General features: G+C 43.1%; 1 protein-coding gene across 1 annotated transcript in view; it reads right to left on the bottom strand.

The window, feature by feature from the left end:
• The window catches only part of LOC127452257 (potassium channel subfamily T member 2-like), a 164359-nt gene that overhangs the window by 70238 nt on the left and 79819 nt on the right, over positions 1 to 14302 (bottom strand). The window contains exons 7-9 of the mRNA XM_051717602.1: positions 8438 to 8521; positions 8010 to 8104; positions 4602 to 4782 (exon numbers count right to left, since the gene is read on the bottom strand). Coding sequence (XP_051573562.1) covers positions 4602 to 4782; positions 8010 to 8104; positions 8438 to 8521 — 360 coding nt within the window. The remainder of the gene's footprint in view (positions 1 to 4601; positions 4783 to 8009; positions 8105 to 8437; positions 8522 to 14302) is intronic.

Raw genomic sequence — 14302 nt, 5'->3', positions numbered from 1 at the left:
TGGGTATATACTGGTGGTTCTGTGGATCATATGGGTAGATTTTGATGGTGCTGTAGATTGTGTGGTAGATATTATGGTGTTGTGGATTGTGTATGTACATACTGATAGTGCTGTGGATGGTTTTAGGGTAGATATTGGTGGTGTTGTGGATTGTGTGTACATATTGATGGTGTTGTGGATATTCAGCAGTAAATGTTGTGGATTGTGTGTAGATATCGGTGGTGTTGTCCGTTGTTTTGGGGTAGATATTGGTGTTGTTGTGGATGATTTGTAGATATTGATGGTGTCGTGGATCGTGTATGTAGATATTGAAGGTGTTGAGGATTGTGTGTATTGCTGATGGTGTTGTGTATTGTGTGGGTAGAAATTGGTGGTGATGTGGATTGTGGATTTAGATATTGTTGGTGTTGTGGATGATGTATCTAGATATTGGTGGTGTTGCAGATTGTGAGAGTAGATATTGTTGGTGTTGTGGATAGTGAGAATAGATATTGGTGGTGTTGCAGATTGTTTGTGTACATACTGATGGTGTTGTGGATCTTGTCGGTAGATTTTGATGGTGTTGTGGATTCTGTGGGTAGAAATTGGTGGTGATGTGGATTGTGGATTTAGATATTGTTGGTGTTGTGGATGATGTATCTAGATATTAGTGGTGTTGCAGATTGTGAGAGTAGATATTGTTGGTGTTGTGGATAGTGAGAATAGATATTGGTGGTGTTGCAGATTGTTTGTGTACATACTGATGGTGTTGTGGATCGTGTCGGTAGATTTTGATGGTTTTGTGGATTCTGTGGGTAGATATTGGTGGTGTTGTGGATTGTGAGAGTAGATATTGGTGGTGTTGTGGATGATGTATCTAGATATTGGTGGTGTTGCAGATTGTGAGAGTAGATATTGTTGGTGTTGTGGATAGTGAGAATAGATATTGGTGGTGTTGCAGATTGTTTGTGTACATACTGATGGTGTTGTGGATCATGTCGGTAGATTTTGATGGTTTTGTGGATTCTGTGGGTAGATATTGGTGGTGTTGTGGATTGTGAGAGTAGATATTGGTGGTGTTGTGGATTGTGTGAGTTGATACTGGTGGCGTTGTGATTGTGTGAGTTGATACTGGTGGCGTTGTGATTGTGCGAGTAGATATTGGAGGTGTCGTGGATCATGTATGTAGATATTGGAGGTGTTGAGGATTGTGTGTATTGTTGATGGTGTTGTGTATTGTGTGGGTAGATACTGGTGGTGTCGAGGATTGTGTCTTTAGATATTGTTGGTGTTGTAGATGATGTATGTAGATATTGGTGGTGTTGCAGATTGTGAGAGTAGATATTGGTGGTGTTGTGAATTGTGTGGGTAGATATTGGAGGTGTTGTGGATTGTTTGTGTACATACTGATGGTGTTGTGGATCGTACTGGTAGATTTTGATGGTGTTGTGGATTCTGTGGGTAGATACTGGTGGTGTTGTGGATTGTGTGCTGGATATTGGTGGTGTTGTATTGTTTGTGTGTAGATATTGGTGGTGCTGGTGTTTGTGTGTGTACATATTGATGGTGTTGTGGATCTTCAGCAGTAAATGTTGTGGACTGTGTGTAGATATTGGTGGTGTTGTCCGTTGTTTTGGGGTAGATATTGGTGTTGCTGTGGATGATTTGTAGATATTGATGGTGTCGTGGATCGTGTATGTAGATATTGAAGGTGTTGAGGATTGTGTGTATTGCTGATGGTGTTGTGTATTGTGTGGGTAGATATTGGTGGTGTTGTGGATTGTGGATTTAGATATTGTTGGTGTTGTAGATGATGTATGTAGATATTGGTGGTGTTGCAGATTGTGAGAGTAGATATTGGTGGTGTTGTGAATTGTATGGGTAGATACTGGAGGTGTTGTGGATTGTTTGTGTACATATTGATGGTGTTGTGGATCGTACTGGTAGATTTTGATGGTGTTGTGGATTCTGTGGGTAGATACTGGTGGTGTTGTGGATTGTGTGCTGGATATTGGTGGTTTTGTGGATCATGTGTAGATATTGGTGGTGCTGCCAATTATGTATTTAGATATTGGTTGTGGATTGTGTGTAGATATTGGTGGTGATGTGGATCATATGTAAATAATGGTGGTGTTGCGGATTGTGAGAGTAGATACTAATGGTGTTATGAATTGTGTGGGAAGATACTGGAGGTGTTGTGAATTGTGTGATAGATATTGGTGATGTTTTGGATTGTGTGTGAACATATTGGTGGTGTAGTGGATTATGTGGGTAGATATTGGTGCTGTTGAGGATTGTATGCTGGATATTGGTGGTGTTATGAATTGTGTATAGATATTGGTAGTGCTATGGATTGTGTGTAGATATTGGTGGTTAACAATTTGGTCAAACTTTGGTCAGCAATTGTTTTTTTTAAACATGTCATATAAATAAATGTGTGACTGACTGATTGGATTGTGTGTAGCTTTTGCTGGTGTTGTGGATTGTGTATAGATATTGGTAGTGCTATGGATTGTGTGTAGATATTGGTGGTGCTTTGGAATGTGTGTAGATATTGATGATGTTGTGGATTTTTTGATTAGATGTTGGCAGTACGCTGTGCTGTGTTTTAATAATTTTCCTATATAAAAGAGCTCAAATGCTTCTTTAATAGCAGGTGTAAATGTCTCACAGTAGAGCTTCAGTCACACTGATGAGTATATAAAGGGATTCTAAGCTAAGATTCGAGGCATTTTGTTGAGAGCCATGGGTATTGTCTGCTATTCAGTGTAAAGGGTATTTGGGAATAGAGATTTGGCACTGTTTAATTGCAATAGAAGAGCTATGAATAAAAAAACTCATTGCAATGTGTGCACAGGGAGGGATGGGATACACTGGCTGCTTTCAGTTTGTGTTGTGGGATGGCTCTCTGTGGGCCAAAAGCTATACTGGAGATTTCCCCTGTCAGGCCTGAAACACACACACAAACACGGTCTTGCCTGTAACACTCCTGCACATTCACAGCTGGGGGGCAGTAGTAAATGTCAGCTGTTTTTTGTGGATGAAAAGAGTAGGAGGGCCTCACTGGACCCAATGCCATTTTGTGTGTGGCCGAGACACACCAGCCTCCCAAAGAGGAAGCTGGCAGGGAAGCCCTCAAATCACACATGAAAGACAACCCCCTCTCTCATCTCATTCTCTCCTCAGCCCCACGGGAGGCTTGTGCTGCATTAGTGTGTGAGAGACTTGTTAGGGTGAGTGTGTGTGTAAAATGCCAAGCGCACACTACAAGACTGAAGCTTGTCGTCCATGTGCATTAAAGACTTATAGTTAGTACTGTTGTGTGGGTAAATATTGGTGGTATTATGGATTGTGTGATTAGATATTAGTGGTGTTGTGGATCATCTTTGATGATGTGTGTAGATTACGGTGGTGTAGTGGATTTTGTGTGTGGATATTGGTTGTGATGTAAATTGTGTGTTCAGATACAGATATTGGTGGTTGTGGGTTGTGTGGGTAGATATACGGTAAGTGGTGTTGTGGAAGCAACTAATCACAGACTAGGTGTGTCAGTTACAAGATCATTCTCCTCCCCAACTGTAGTTACAATCCTGAAATTAATTCTCACAGAAACTCATGCAAAGGAAAGTATATTGTGAGTTGGCTACAATCTGGAGCTTAGTGTTGCTGACTTAAAACATCAAAGGGCTAGCTTAAAATTAAGGTATATGAAGGCTTGTGTGTGTTAGTAAGAGAATGTATATGTTGAACTGAACGCATGAACAAGTTCATCAAAAGTGTATGTTAGACAACATGTCAGTGCATTTGAGTGTCTGAATGTGAAAAGCACCAGCTGTGCTGTATCTCAAAGGGGCTTCAAACACAAAAGTTCGACTCAGTGCTTTTGTCATCATAACCACATGATATTTGCATAAAATATCTGACAGATGAAAATAAAAGTAGAAAGCCTTCGTCAAATAATTTGAATTATGTGAAGGACCACTGTGGTACCACTGCTAAGGAAATTGGATGAAATCAAGATAAAATACTCCCATTCATTCCCATTCATTCACTAGATCCACTGCAAATGTTCTACAGCATTTCACAATATTTAACTTGATATTTAAATTGACACCTAAATCCCAAAGCTATTCACAGGGAACATGCTGAAAGCTTGTGTGAAGTCAATAGTGGCCAATCTATTATATTAAGATGATTTTGAAGGTTAGTGATTTATAGTATATAATATACAGTATATAATATATGTTTACTGCACAGTGGCATAGCTTGGATTACTTGGCACTGCTCCACACACATTAGATTACGGATCACTTGGGTAATAGATAATGCTGGTGAGAACAATCCCAGATAGAGACAATATGTTATATGTGCTATTAATTTTAAAACTAATTTTTGTGTAAATGACCCTTTTTTGGTGATTTTTGTGGTGATTGTTACAAACCATCACAATGCAAAAAATCTTTCTTTATGGGAAAAAAACAACAAAAATATTGATTTTGGGTAGAAATTTGAACCCTACAGTATGCACATAATATATTGGATGTACAATAAAATACATTACAGTATGATGATGACAAAGAAGGGGATAAGAAAGAGTTGGTCAGCATATGTGTTTGATTTACCTGTATTGGCAGAACTATAAGAGCCACACAGATCATGATGACCACAAGCAGCTGAGAGGGCCAGATCTGAGGTGTGACATCACCAAAACCCACCGTAGAGAAGGTGACCACACAGAAGTACAGAGAATCAAACAGAGTAAGGTTGTTCCCTGCTCGCTCCAGGTGCTGAATACCACAAATACTGAAAAAAATAAATAAATAAATAAGTTAAACAGAGGAACAGATACAGTATAAGAAAGAGTGAAGGTTTAAGAACAGTTCAAATGCCCCATTCACACATACATAATTTAATAGCTGGAGGTCGCCAGGTTGCTGTATTGTTGGTGTTCCTACTGCTGAATTCCCCAACTTTATTGGTGGGCTGCACAACTGGTTATAGCTTTCGAAAATCTGATCAAATATGGCATGCATTGCAGATAAAACAGGATGTCATTCTAATTTGACAAGGTGCTAAAAAGTCTCCCAGCCTGAACACCTGACAAGTGCTCAATACCCCTCTAAAGTTTAAGATGCATTTTTAACAGGGAATTAATGGCTTCCATTCACTTTGTCACTGCAAACGGCAGTTTGTGTGAACGCCCACTAAATAGAGATTCAATGCTTTTCAGGTGGACAGGTTAAAAGGGATTTACAGGTGTATGGCAAGCCAGTGGGTTTATACAAACATTGAACGGTACAAAGTCTGCTGTGATAAACACAAGCCTGAACACTATAACTGTATGGTGAGCCACGCGTAAGACACTAGGATGTGAACCTTGTTTGTGTGCCTGCGTGTGGGTTATCTTTCAGTTTTGCTGGTTTGTGAGAGAGTGTGTGCTCAGTGTGTGTTTGCTCAGTGTTAAAGGGCTGGTTGAGTCAACACGCAGCTGTCAGTGGTGAAAAGGTCATATATTTTTCTCCCTTCTGTTTTACTCACAACCCACTACCCTGCTCATTCAGCACCTCCCTGCTATTTACATCACTGAACAAAAGAATACACATACACTAAAACTGCTCTTTAATTAATAAGCACTTTAAAGACATCATCCTTATCTTATTACCTGACAGACAGACAACCATACAGTCACGTCATTTCCTATTCGCTGCACTACAAATCACGAACCATGTTCTTAATTAGTATTTTAATCTTGTTTTCCAGTAAAAATATCGAGACATCCTTAACCTCGTGCGACCCTGCATCCACATGTGTGGACGTTGTATTTTGGCTTCGCTATATGCAACACATTACTTAAATTCATTTAAACTGACTGATCTCAGTTCAGAAGACTTTGGGCTGTCAGTAAAGTGGTAAAATTTCAAGTCATGTGACAAAACAACATGGCGCCAATCACAGCGAAGTTTGTCTTTGGGAAAAATGCCAACAAAACTACATCTGGTAAGAAACTTAATTTAATTTAGTTTTTACATTGAAACCTGTTAGAGTCAAAAAAATTAGAGTCTCTAGTTTCATCCGATATGCCATTTAAAAAATTTGTGCATTCATATATTTACTGTGCATTATCACATTGAGAATCATGTTGCTTTCAGAGGCTTTATATGGAGTTAGGATGAAAATAAGGTGCATTTCAAACTGTTCTGAGACCAGTGCAGACAGACAGCACACTGGAGGCTAAGTCATTCACTAAATAGGAAGTAAGGGAGCATCCAATAGCTTGCTATGCAGCTAAGTGCATTCAATCCAAACTTCCTATCAAAAGTTCAGTTTCAGGCAGCAGATGATGTTAGAACCTCTCAACGTGTTTGGCAGACACGGGACAATGGTAATCAGTACATAGATTCAGAATTTATTATGTATAATAATTTTATTTTAACTTGGTTGGCAGTGATTGGACGATGCTGGCCATTACTTTGAATCAGAATTAATTATAATAATTTCTAATGTAATGTCTGTAACATCATAAGAATAACCAACACTCCTAAAAACATAAACAATTTGATTAAAAAAAATAAACAGACTTTCTATAGCTTGGTATTATTTAAAATTTTACAACTTAGTCCCACAGTCCACATATGAGGACATCAATTTATAGGAAAACTATTTGCTCTAGAATCTTTTTGTGTGTGTGTGTGTGTGTGCGCATGTATATTAGGTGCTACTAGTTAAAAATCAAGAAGGGAAATTGAAAATGCACACAGCAGTCACGTTCGGGTCTCAGTAGGTTAAAGCAAATAAATGCACTTTTTCTTTTCAATTGCATGAGCTTCTAAGACTTCAAAGAATATACACTGCTGAGCCAAAACATTATGACGTACACAGCCGTCCACGTGATGTAAAAGAAAACGGGAGTCATCGGACCAGGCAACCTTCTTCCACTGCTCCATGGTCCAGTTCCGAAGCTCACATGCCTATTGTAGACGCTTTCGATGATGGACAGGGGTCATCATAGGCACTCTGACCGGTCTGCGGCTACGCTGCAGGGTGCGATGCGCTGTGTGTTGTGACACATTCCTCCCATAACCATCATTCAAATTTTCTGTGACTTGTGCCACAGTAGACCTTCTGTCAGTTCGGACCAGATGGGATAGCCTTCATTGCCCTCGCGCATCGATGAGCCTTGGGCGCAAAACACCCTGTCGCCGGTTTGTGGTTTGTCCCTCCTTGGACCACTGTCAGTAGTTGCTCTCCACTGCTGACCAGGAGCACCCCACAAGCCTTGCCGTTTCAGTGATGCTCTGACCCAGTCGTCTGGCCATAACGATTTGGCCCTTGTCAAAGTCACTCCAGTCTTTACTCATGCCCATTTCTCCTGCATTCAAACACATTGACTACGAGAACTGATTGTTCACTTACCATCTAATCTACCCAGACCTTGACATGTGGCCTTGTTAGGAGATGATCAGCATTATTCTCTTCACCTGTGAGTGGTCATAATGTTTTGGCTCATCTGTGTAACTTGAATTAAGTTTCTTATTCCATTGGTAAATAGTTTTTTTTTCTTCTGGTTTTAAGCACATATCTAACAACATTTAATGAGGTTTATGCTTAAAAAAAAGAATGCCAATGAGATAAGAAAAATAAACTTAATTCAATTATTTTCTTTGAAAACAGGTTTTATTAACATTTTTCTTCTTGTTCAATCATGTTAAAGATGATATTTTACAAGAAAACGAGAAAATGTCAAATGAAAATGTAAAAAAAAAAAAAAAAAAATTGCAGTGTGTACATATACTGGTATTAAAATGTACAATTTAAAGAGGCCATATTCTACATTTATTTAGCATTTAATTTTTTACCCTGTCCACTTAAAATGTTACTGCATGTTTATTCCAGTTTATTGGCCTGGCTGATATCCTTGTTCCTTTGTGCTTATGCAGGTAATGCAGGTTCAAATTCAGCCTGTGTGTCTTCCCAATAATCTCACTTTCCACTTTGTCTCTTGTTAAGACACAAAAGTATTTTTTTCTCACCAGGTGAAGATGAGGCAAAGTAGAGTGCTGATGAGGATGAGCACCTGGTTGAACATGGCCGAGTGTGTGCGCTGGATCGCTCTGTGCAGGTCATTCTGAACAAAACATGGAGGAGAAACATGGGGATAAAAGAAGGCAAAAAGGGAAGATTGTGAGACATTTAAATAATATAGAGCCATTGTGCTTATACAAATGATGGAAACAAAAACAATCAGCAAGAGGTCTGGCAAATCTGATAACCAGAAAGCTTTCAGCAGCACAAGACAGCAGATACATTCAGGAAAATGAGAGAAGAAGAGGAAATGAGATGGATATGGTTGGGAAAATAAGAGTTTTTGCTGAAAGTGGATACACTCTGACACAATAGTTTCATAAGAAAGGACAGGTGCAGCACGTGAAGATAGAAAAAGATAGGTTTAATTTCTTACGATCATGTTCTCAAGAGCATGTTTGGCCAGCCAGCAGTTCAGAAAAACAGGAATGAACAAGTTTCTGAGGGAGGGCAAAATCACCTGATTGAAAAGAAAAAAAATCCTCTATTTCCTTCAGTTCAAAGAGTTTTGTGTTTTTGAAAGAAATTGATACTTGGTGTTTAACAAGGTACTGAATTTATCAAAAATACAGCGAAAACATTGCACTGCATTCCTGTTTCCAGTGAAATATCTAAACATCCTTAAAACAAGTCAGAACCACCTGATAAGTAAAACTGCATGATATACAGTACAGTATTAAGGCTTGTTTTCAGGGGATGTAGCTTGAATATACAGTGCATCCAGAAAGTATTCACAGCACTTCACTTTTTCCACATTTTGTTACGTTACAGCCTTATTCCAAAATGGATTAAATTCATTATTTTCCTCAATTCTACAAACAATACCCCATAATGACAACGTGAAAGAAGTTTGTTTGAAATCTTTGCAAATTTATATAAAAAAAAAAAATAAATAAATAAATAAAAAAATCACATGTACATAAGTATTCACAGCCTTTGCTCAATACTTTGTTGAAGCACCTTTGGCACCAATTACAGCCTCAAGTCTTTTTGAGTATGATGCTACAAGCTTGGCACACCTATTTTTGGGCAGTTTCTCCCATTCTTCTTTGCAGGACCTCTCAAGCTCCATCAGGTTGGATGGGGAGCGTCGGTGCACAGCCATTTTCAGATCTCTCCAGAGATGTTCAATCGGGTTCAAGTCTGGGCTCTGGCTGGGCCACTCAAGCACATACACGGAGTTGTCCCGGAGCCACTCCTTTGTTATCTTGGCTGTGTGCTTAGGATCGTTGTCCTGTTGGAAGATGAACCTTCGCCCCAGTCTGAGGTCCAGAGCGCTCTGGAGCAGGTTTTCATCAAGGATGTCTCTGTACATTGCTGCATTCATCTTTCCCTCAATCCTAACTAGTCTCCCAGTTCCTGCCGCTGAAAAACATCCCCACAGCATGATGCTGCCACCACCATGCTTCACTGTAGGGACGCTATTGGCCAGGTGATGAGCGGTGCCTGGTTTCCTCCAGACATGACGCTTGCCATTCAGGCCAAAGAGTTCAATCTTTGTTTCATCAGACCAGAGAATTTTGTTTCTCATGGTCTGAGAGTCCTTCAGGTGCCTTTTGGCAAACTCCAGGCGGGATGTCATGTGCCTTTTACTGAGGAGTGGCTTCCGTCTGGACACTCTACCATACAGGCCTGATTGGTGGAGTTCTGCAGAGATGGTTGTTCTTCTGGAAGGTTCTCCTCTCTCCACAGAGAAACACTGGAGCTCTGTCAGAGTGACCATCGGGTTCTTGGTCACCTCCCTGACTAATGCCCTTCTCCCCCGATCGCTCAGTTTGGCCGGGTGGCCAGCTCTAGGAAGAGTCCTGGTGGTTCCAAACTTCTTCCATTTATGGATGATGGAGGCCACTGTGCTCACTGGGACCTTCAATGCTGCAGAAATTTTTCTGTACCCTTCCCCAGATCTGTGCCTCAATACAATCCTGTCTCAGAGGTCTACAGACAATTCCTTGGACTTCATGGCTTGGTTTGTGCTCTGACATGCACTGTTAACTGTGGGACCTTAAATAGACAGGTGTGTGCCTTTCCAAATCATGTCCAATCAACTGAATTTACCACAGGTGGACTCCAATCAAGTTGTAGAAACATCTCAAGGATGATCAGTGGAAACAGGATGCACCTGAGCTCAATTTTGAGTGTCATGGCAAAGGCTGTGAATACTTGTACATGTGATTTTTTTTAGTTTTTTATTTTTAATAAATTTGCAAAGATTTCAAACAAACTTATTTCATGTTGTCATTATGGGGTATTGTTTGTAGAATTTTGAGGAAAATAATGAATTTAATCCATTTTGGAATAAGGCTGTAACATAACAAAATGTGGAAAAATTGAAGCGCTGTGAATACTTTCCGGATGCACTGTAAGTGTACTTTGTCTTATGGCACTTGTCAGATCTTTCACTTGTTTTTCACTGCTAGTTTATGCTATCCAGTATAAAATAAATAAATAAAAAAAACACTGGCATTTGTTAGCATCAGATCCAGATCTAAAGGAGTTATTCCAGCATCCCCCTCTTATTGTTGCTTTAATCGCTTTAGTCCATGATCAGTTTCGCAGTAAGGATCCCCCACTTAGACATTACTAATCCGATTCCAAATAGTAATTACCGTTATGGCAATTGTGTCAAATGCAATAATACTTTCAAATCATCCTATTTTTGTCATCTTCGATCTGGAAAAAGATACCCAATTAACTCTGTGATCACTTGTTCCTCTACCCATGTTATTTATTTGATTCATTGCCCTTGTGGCATTGGGTATGTGGGTAAAAAATCACGACAATTAAAACAATGAATTAGTGAACACAAGAGCTCTGTCAGATGAAGAGATCTAAATTATCTGGTAGTAGCTAATTTTATTGAATTTAATCACGATGTCTCCTCATTACATTTCTGTGGTAATGATAGTGATAAGATGCCACTTAGAGAAGGCAACCTTAAACTAATTTTACAGAGATGGGAGTTTTTATTTATTTACAGTCTTCAAATATTACCACCGTTGGGGCTCAGTGATAACTTTTGTTCAACGTGATGTTGTAGACATACTGTGACATGTTTAAAAATTCTTTAACGATCAAGTCATTTTGATGTTTTTATGTAGGACTTTGTAAAATTGTTGTCTGCCTTCTTGCTGTGACATTTTTTTGTATGTTCTTTTGCTTATTTGGTTGACATTTTTTGGTGTTTCTTTTTGTCTTTCATTTTGTTTGTCTTGTTTATTTGAATGGACTGTTTTCTTTGTCTTTATAGGTCTATTTTTAAGAATTATTCCACCAGGAGGTATTTTTGTTTTTCTATTTTGGACCTGAAATTGTTTACCTAATTAGTACTGGTAATTGGTCACGTCATTGTCAACAGCTGTTTTGATTTGTATGGCGTATTTTAAATTTGTTGATATTGCACTCAATGTTTTATGGAAGCCTGATGAAGGTCATGTGACTGAAACGTCGCTAATAAAAGTTTTTATCGTGTTTTGTAAGCTACGGTAGTGTGCAGGATTTTTTTTCTTTTGTCTTTATAGTAGTTTATGCTTAAAAGAGAACAAATCTGAAGCTGAAATAAGAAGGCACTGGGGGCATTTTGGGGACCCCAATGGGATCGTCTCCGCCGGGTATCCCCCCGCGGACCTCCCATTCCCCAGCGTGCTCATCTGCCCCAATCGGGCTTCCGGATGAGTTCACCAGCCCGTCTCACGGCAAGTCTGGCTTCTTGTTTGGAGCCCACGAAGATGATGAGCTCTCGAGCGCAGCATCGGAGAGCGGGCTTGTCCAGTTGGACGCAGAAGCCTCAGCTGGGCTTCCACCTTCGGGGACGATTGCCCAGTCACAGGCAGATGCCGAAATGATGGACATGCTTTCCCGGGCGGCCGCGAGCGTCGGGTTAGAGTGGAACCCTCCGCTCTCCCCTGAACCCTCACGGCTTGATGATTGGTTCCTGGGCTCGCGGCGCCACTCAAAGCAGCCACGCCCTGCTCCAGTGCCATTCTTCCCGGAAGTGCACGAGGAGCTGACAAAATCATGGGAGGAACCTTTTACTGCCCGGCCCCGATTCCGCAGTTCCCCAGCTCTCACTACCCTCGATGGCGGGGCGGCCAGGGGCTATACGGCGATTCCCCCGGCGGATAAGGCGCTCGCCGCTCTGGTACCCCCTCTAAGCTCCCGTCCAAGCCCTGTAGGCTCACGTCGTCCCTGACGGCTAAAGCCTACAGCGCTGCTGGACAAGCCACCTCTGCCCTGTACGCCATGGCTCTCCTGAGGTTCACCAAGCCAAGGCATTGAAAGAACTGCATGAGTGTATTTCCGCCCCAGATTTGATGCAAGAACTGCGCTCGGTGACCGACCTCATTCTCCGAGCGACAAAGGTCACGGTGCGGTCTCTCGGGCGGACGATGGCCACACTAGTGGTCCAGGAGCGCCACCTTTGGCTCAACCTGGTCGAGATGGGCGAGGCCTACAAGACACGGTTCCTTGCTGCCCCCATTTCCCAGGCTGGCCTATTCGGTGACACCGTTGAGGACTTTGCCCAGCAGTTCTCGGCGGTGAAGCAGCAGACGGAGGCAATCCAGCACATCCTGCCCCGGTGCGGCTCAAGATCCCGCACCCCGTCTGCTCGTCGCCAAGGGTGTCCCACTGCGGTGACTGCACCAGCTCCGCCGCAGCCCGCCCCTTCGGCCCGCCCCCCGCATGGAGCCCACTGCAGGAAGCAGACACTACCCATCTCACAGCCGGCACCTTAGAACCCACGGAGGTCATCAAAGCGCCCCTGAGACGGGCGACCCAGAGATGAGGGAACCCACTCACTTGGAGCTGGTAAAAAGACCACTCCATCCCCCAGTGGAGGGCCGGGCGGAAAATCTTTTGTTGCCTTTTTGTTTCATTTCGCCGCATGCCCAAGTGGCTGCGGTACCCAAGAGTTCAGTAAAAAAGCGGCTTCCTTCCTCCCTGGGTCACATACCCGGCATGCACAGTCATCACCACGACTACCGTCCACGGGTTTTTTCTTGCAGGATTGGCGCTCCAGCGGTGGCCTTTCCGCCCCGGAGCGCCCAGCTGTGGCACACAACCGCCCCCGATGTGGCAGTCTCCACGGGTTACAAGGACAGGCCTTTTCCTCCACCGTGCGTGTTGATGCATATGAGGCCGCTTCACCACTGGCTCCAGACTCGAGTCCCGAGATGGGCATGGCACCACGGGACACATCACGTGGTCATCACGCCGGTCTGTCACCGTCTTTTCAGCCCTTGGGCTGACCTCTTGTTTCTATGGGCAGGTGTTCCTCTAGAACTGGTCTCCAGGTGCGTCATGGTCACGACAGACACCTCCAAAATGGGCTGGGGAGCTGTTTGCTACGGGCACGCAGCCGCTGGCCTCTGGATGGGTCCGCAACTGCATTGGCACATCAACTGCCTTGAGTTGTTGGCAATTCTGCTCGCCCTGCGGAGGTTCCAGCCATTGATCCAGCGCAAGCACGTGTTAGTTTGGACAGACAACACGGCAACGGTAGCATATGTCAACTGCCAAGGCAGTCTGCGCTCTTGTTGTATGTCACAACTCTCCCGCCGTCTCCTCCTCTGGAGTGAGTAGCACTTCAAGTTGCTGCGAGCCACTCACATCCCGGGCAACCTCAACACTACAGCGGATGCACTGTCATGGCAGGTTACCCTCAGGGGAGAGTGGAGACTCCACCCTCAGGTGGTCCAGCTGATTTGGAGTCGATTCGGACGGGCACAGGTGGACCTGTTCGCCTCCCAAGAATCCTCCCACTGCCCGCTCTGGTAAGCCCTCACTGAGGCTCCCCTCAGCATAGACGCGCTGGCACACAGCTGGCCCCCTGGCCTATGCAAATATGCGTTTCCCCCAGTGAGCCTGCTTGCACAGACCCTGTGAGAGTGGTCAGAGAGGACGAGGAGCAAGTCGTCCTGGTAGCACCCTACTGGCCCACCCAGACGTGGTTCTCGGACCTCACGCTCCTCGCGACAGCTCCCCCCGGTGAATTCCCTAGAGGAAGGACCTTCTTTCTCAGGGACGGGGCACCTCTGGCACCCATGACCAGACCTCTGGAATCTCCATGTCTGGCACCTGCGGTGGTAGACACGATCACTCAGGCTAGGGCCCCCTCTACGAGGCGCCTGTATGCCTTTAAGTGGTGTCTGTTCGCTAAGTGGTGTTCTTCCCGACGTGAAGACCCCCAGAGATGCGCAGTCAGATCAGTGCTTTCCTTCCTGCAGGAGGGGTTGGAAGGGAG

The sequence above is a fragment of the Myxocyprinus asiaticus genome, chromosome 14 (genome assembly GCF_019703515.2).
Source record: "Myxocyprinus asiaticus isolate MX2 ecotype Aquarium Trade chromosome 14, UBuf_Myxa_2, whole genome shotgun sequence".
Taxonomy (NCBI): Eukaryota; Metazoa; Chordata; class Actinopteri; order Cypriniformes; family Catostomidae; genus Myxocyprinus; species Myxocyprinus asiaticus.
This window is presented reverse-complemented; position numbering and strand designations above follow the sequence as displayed.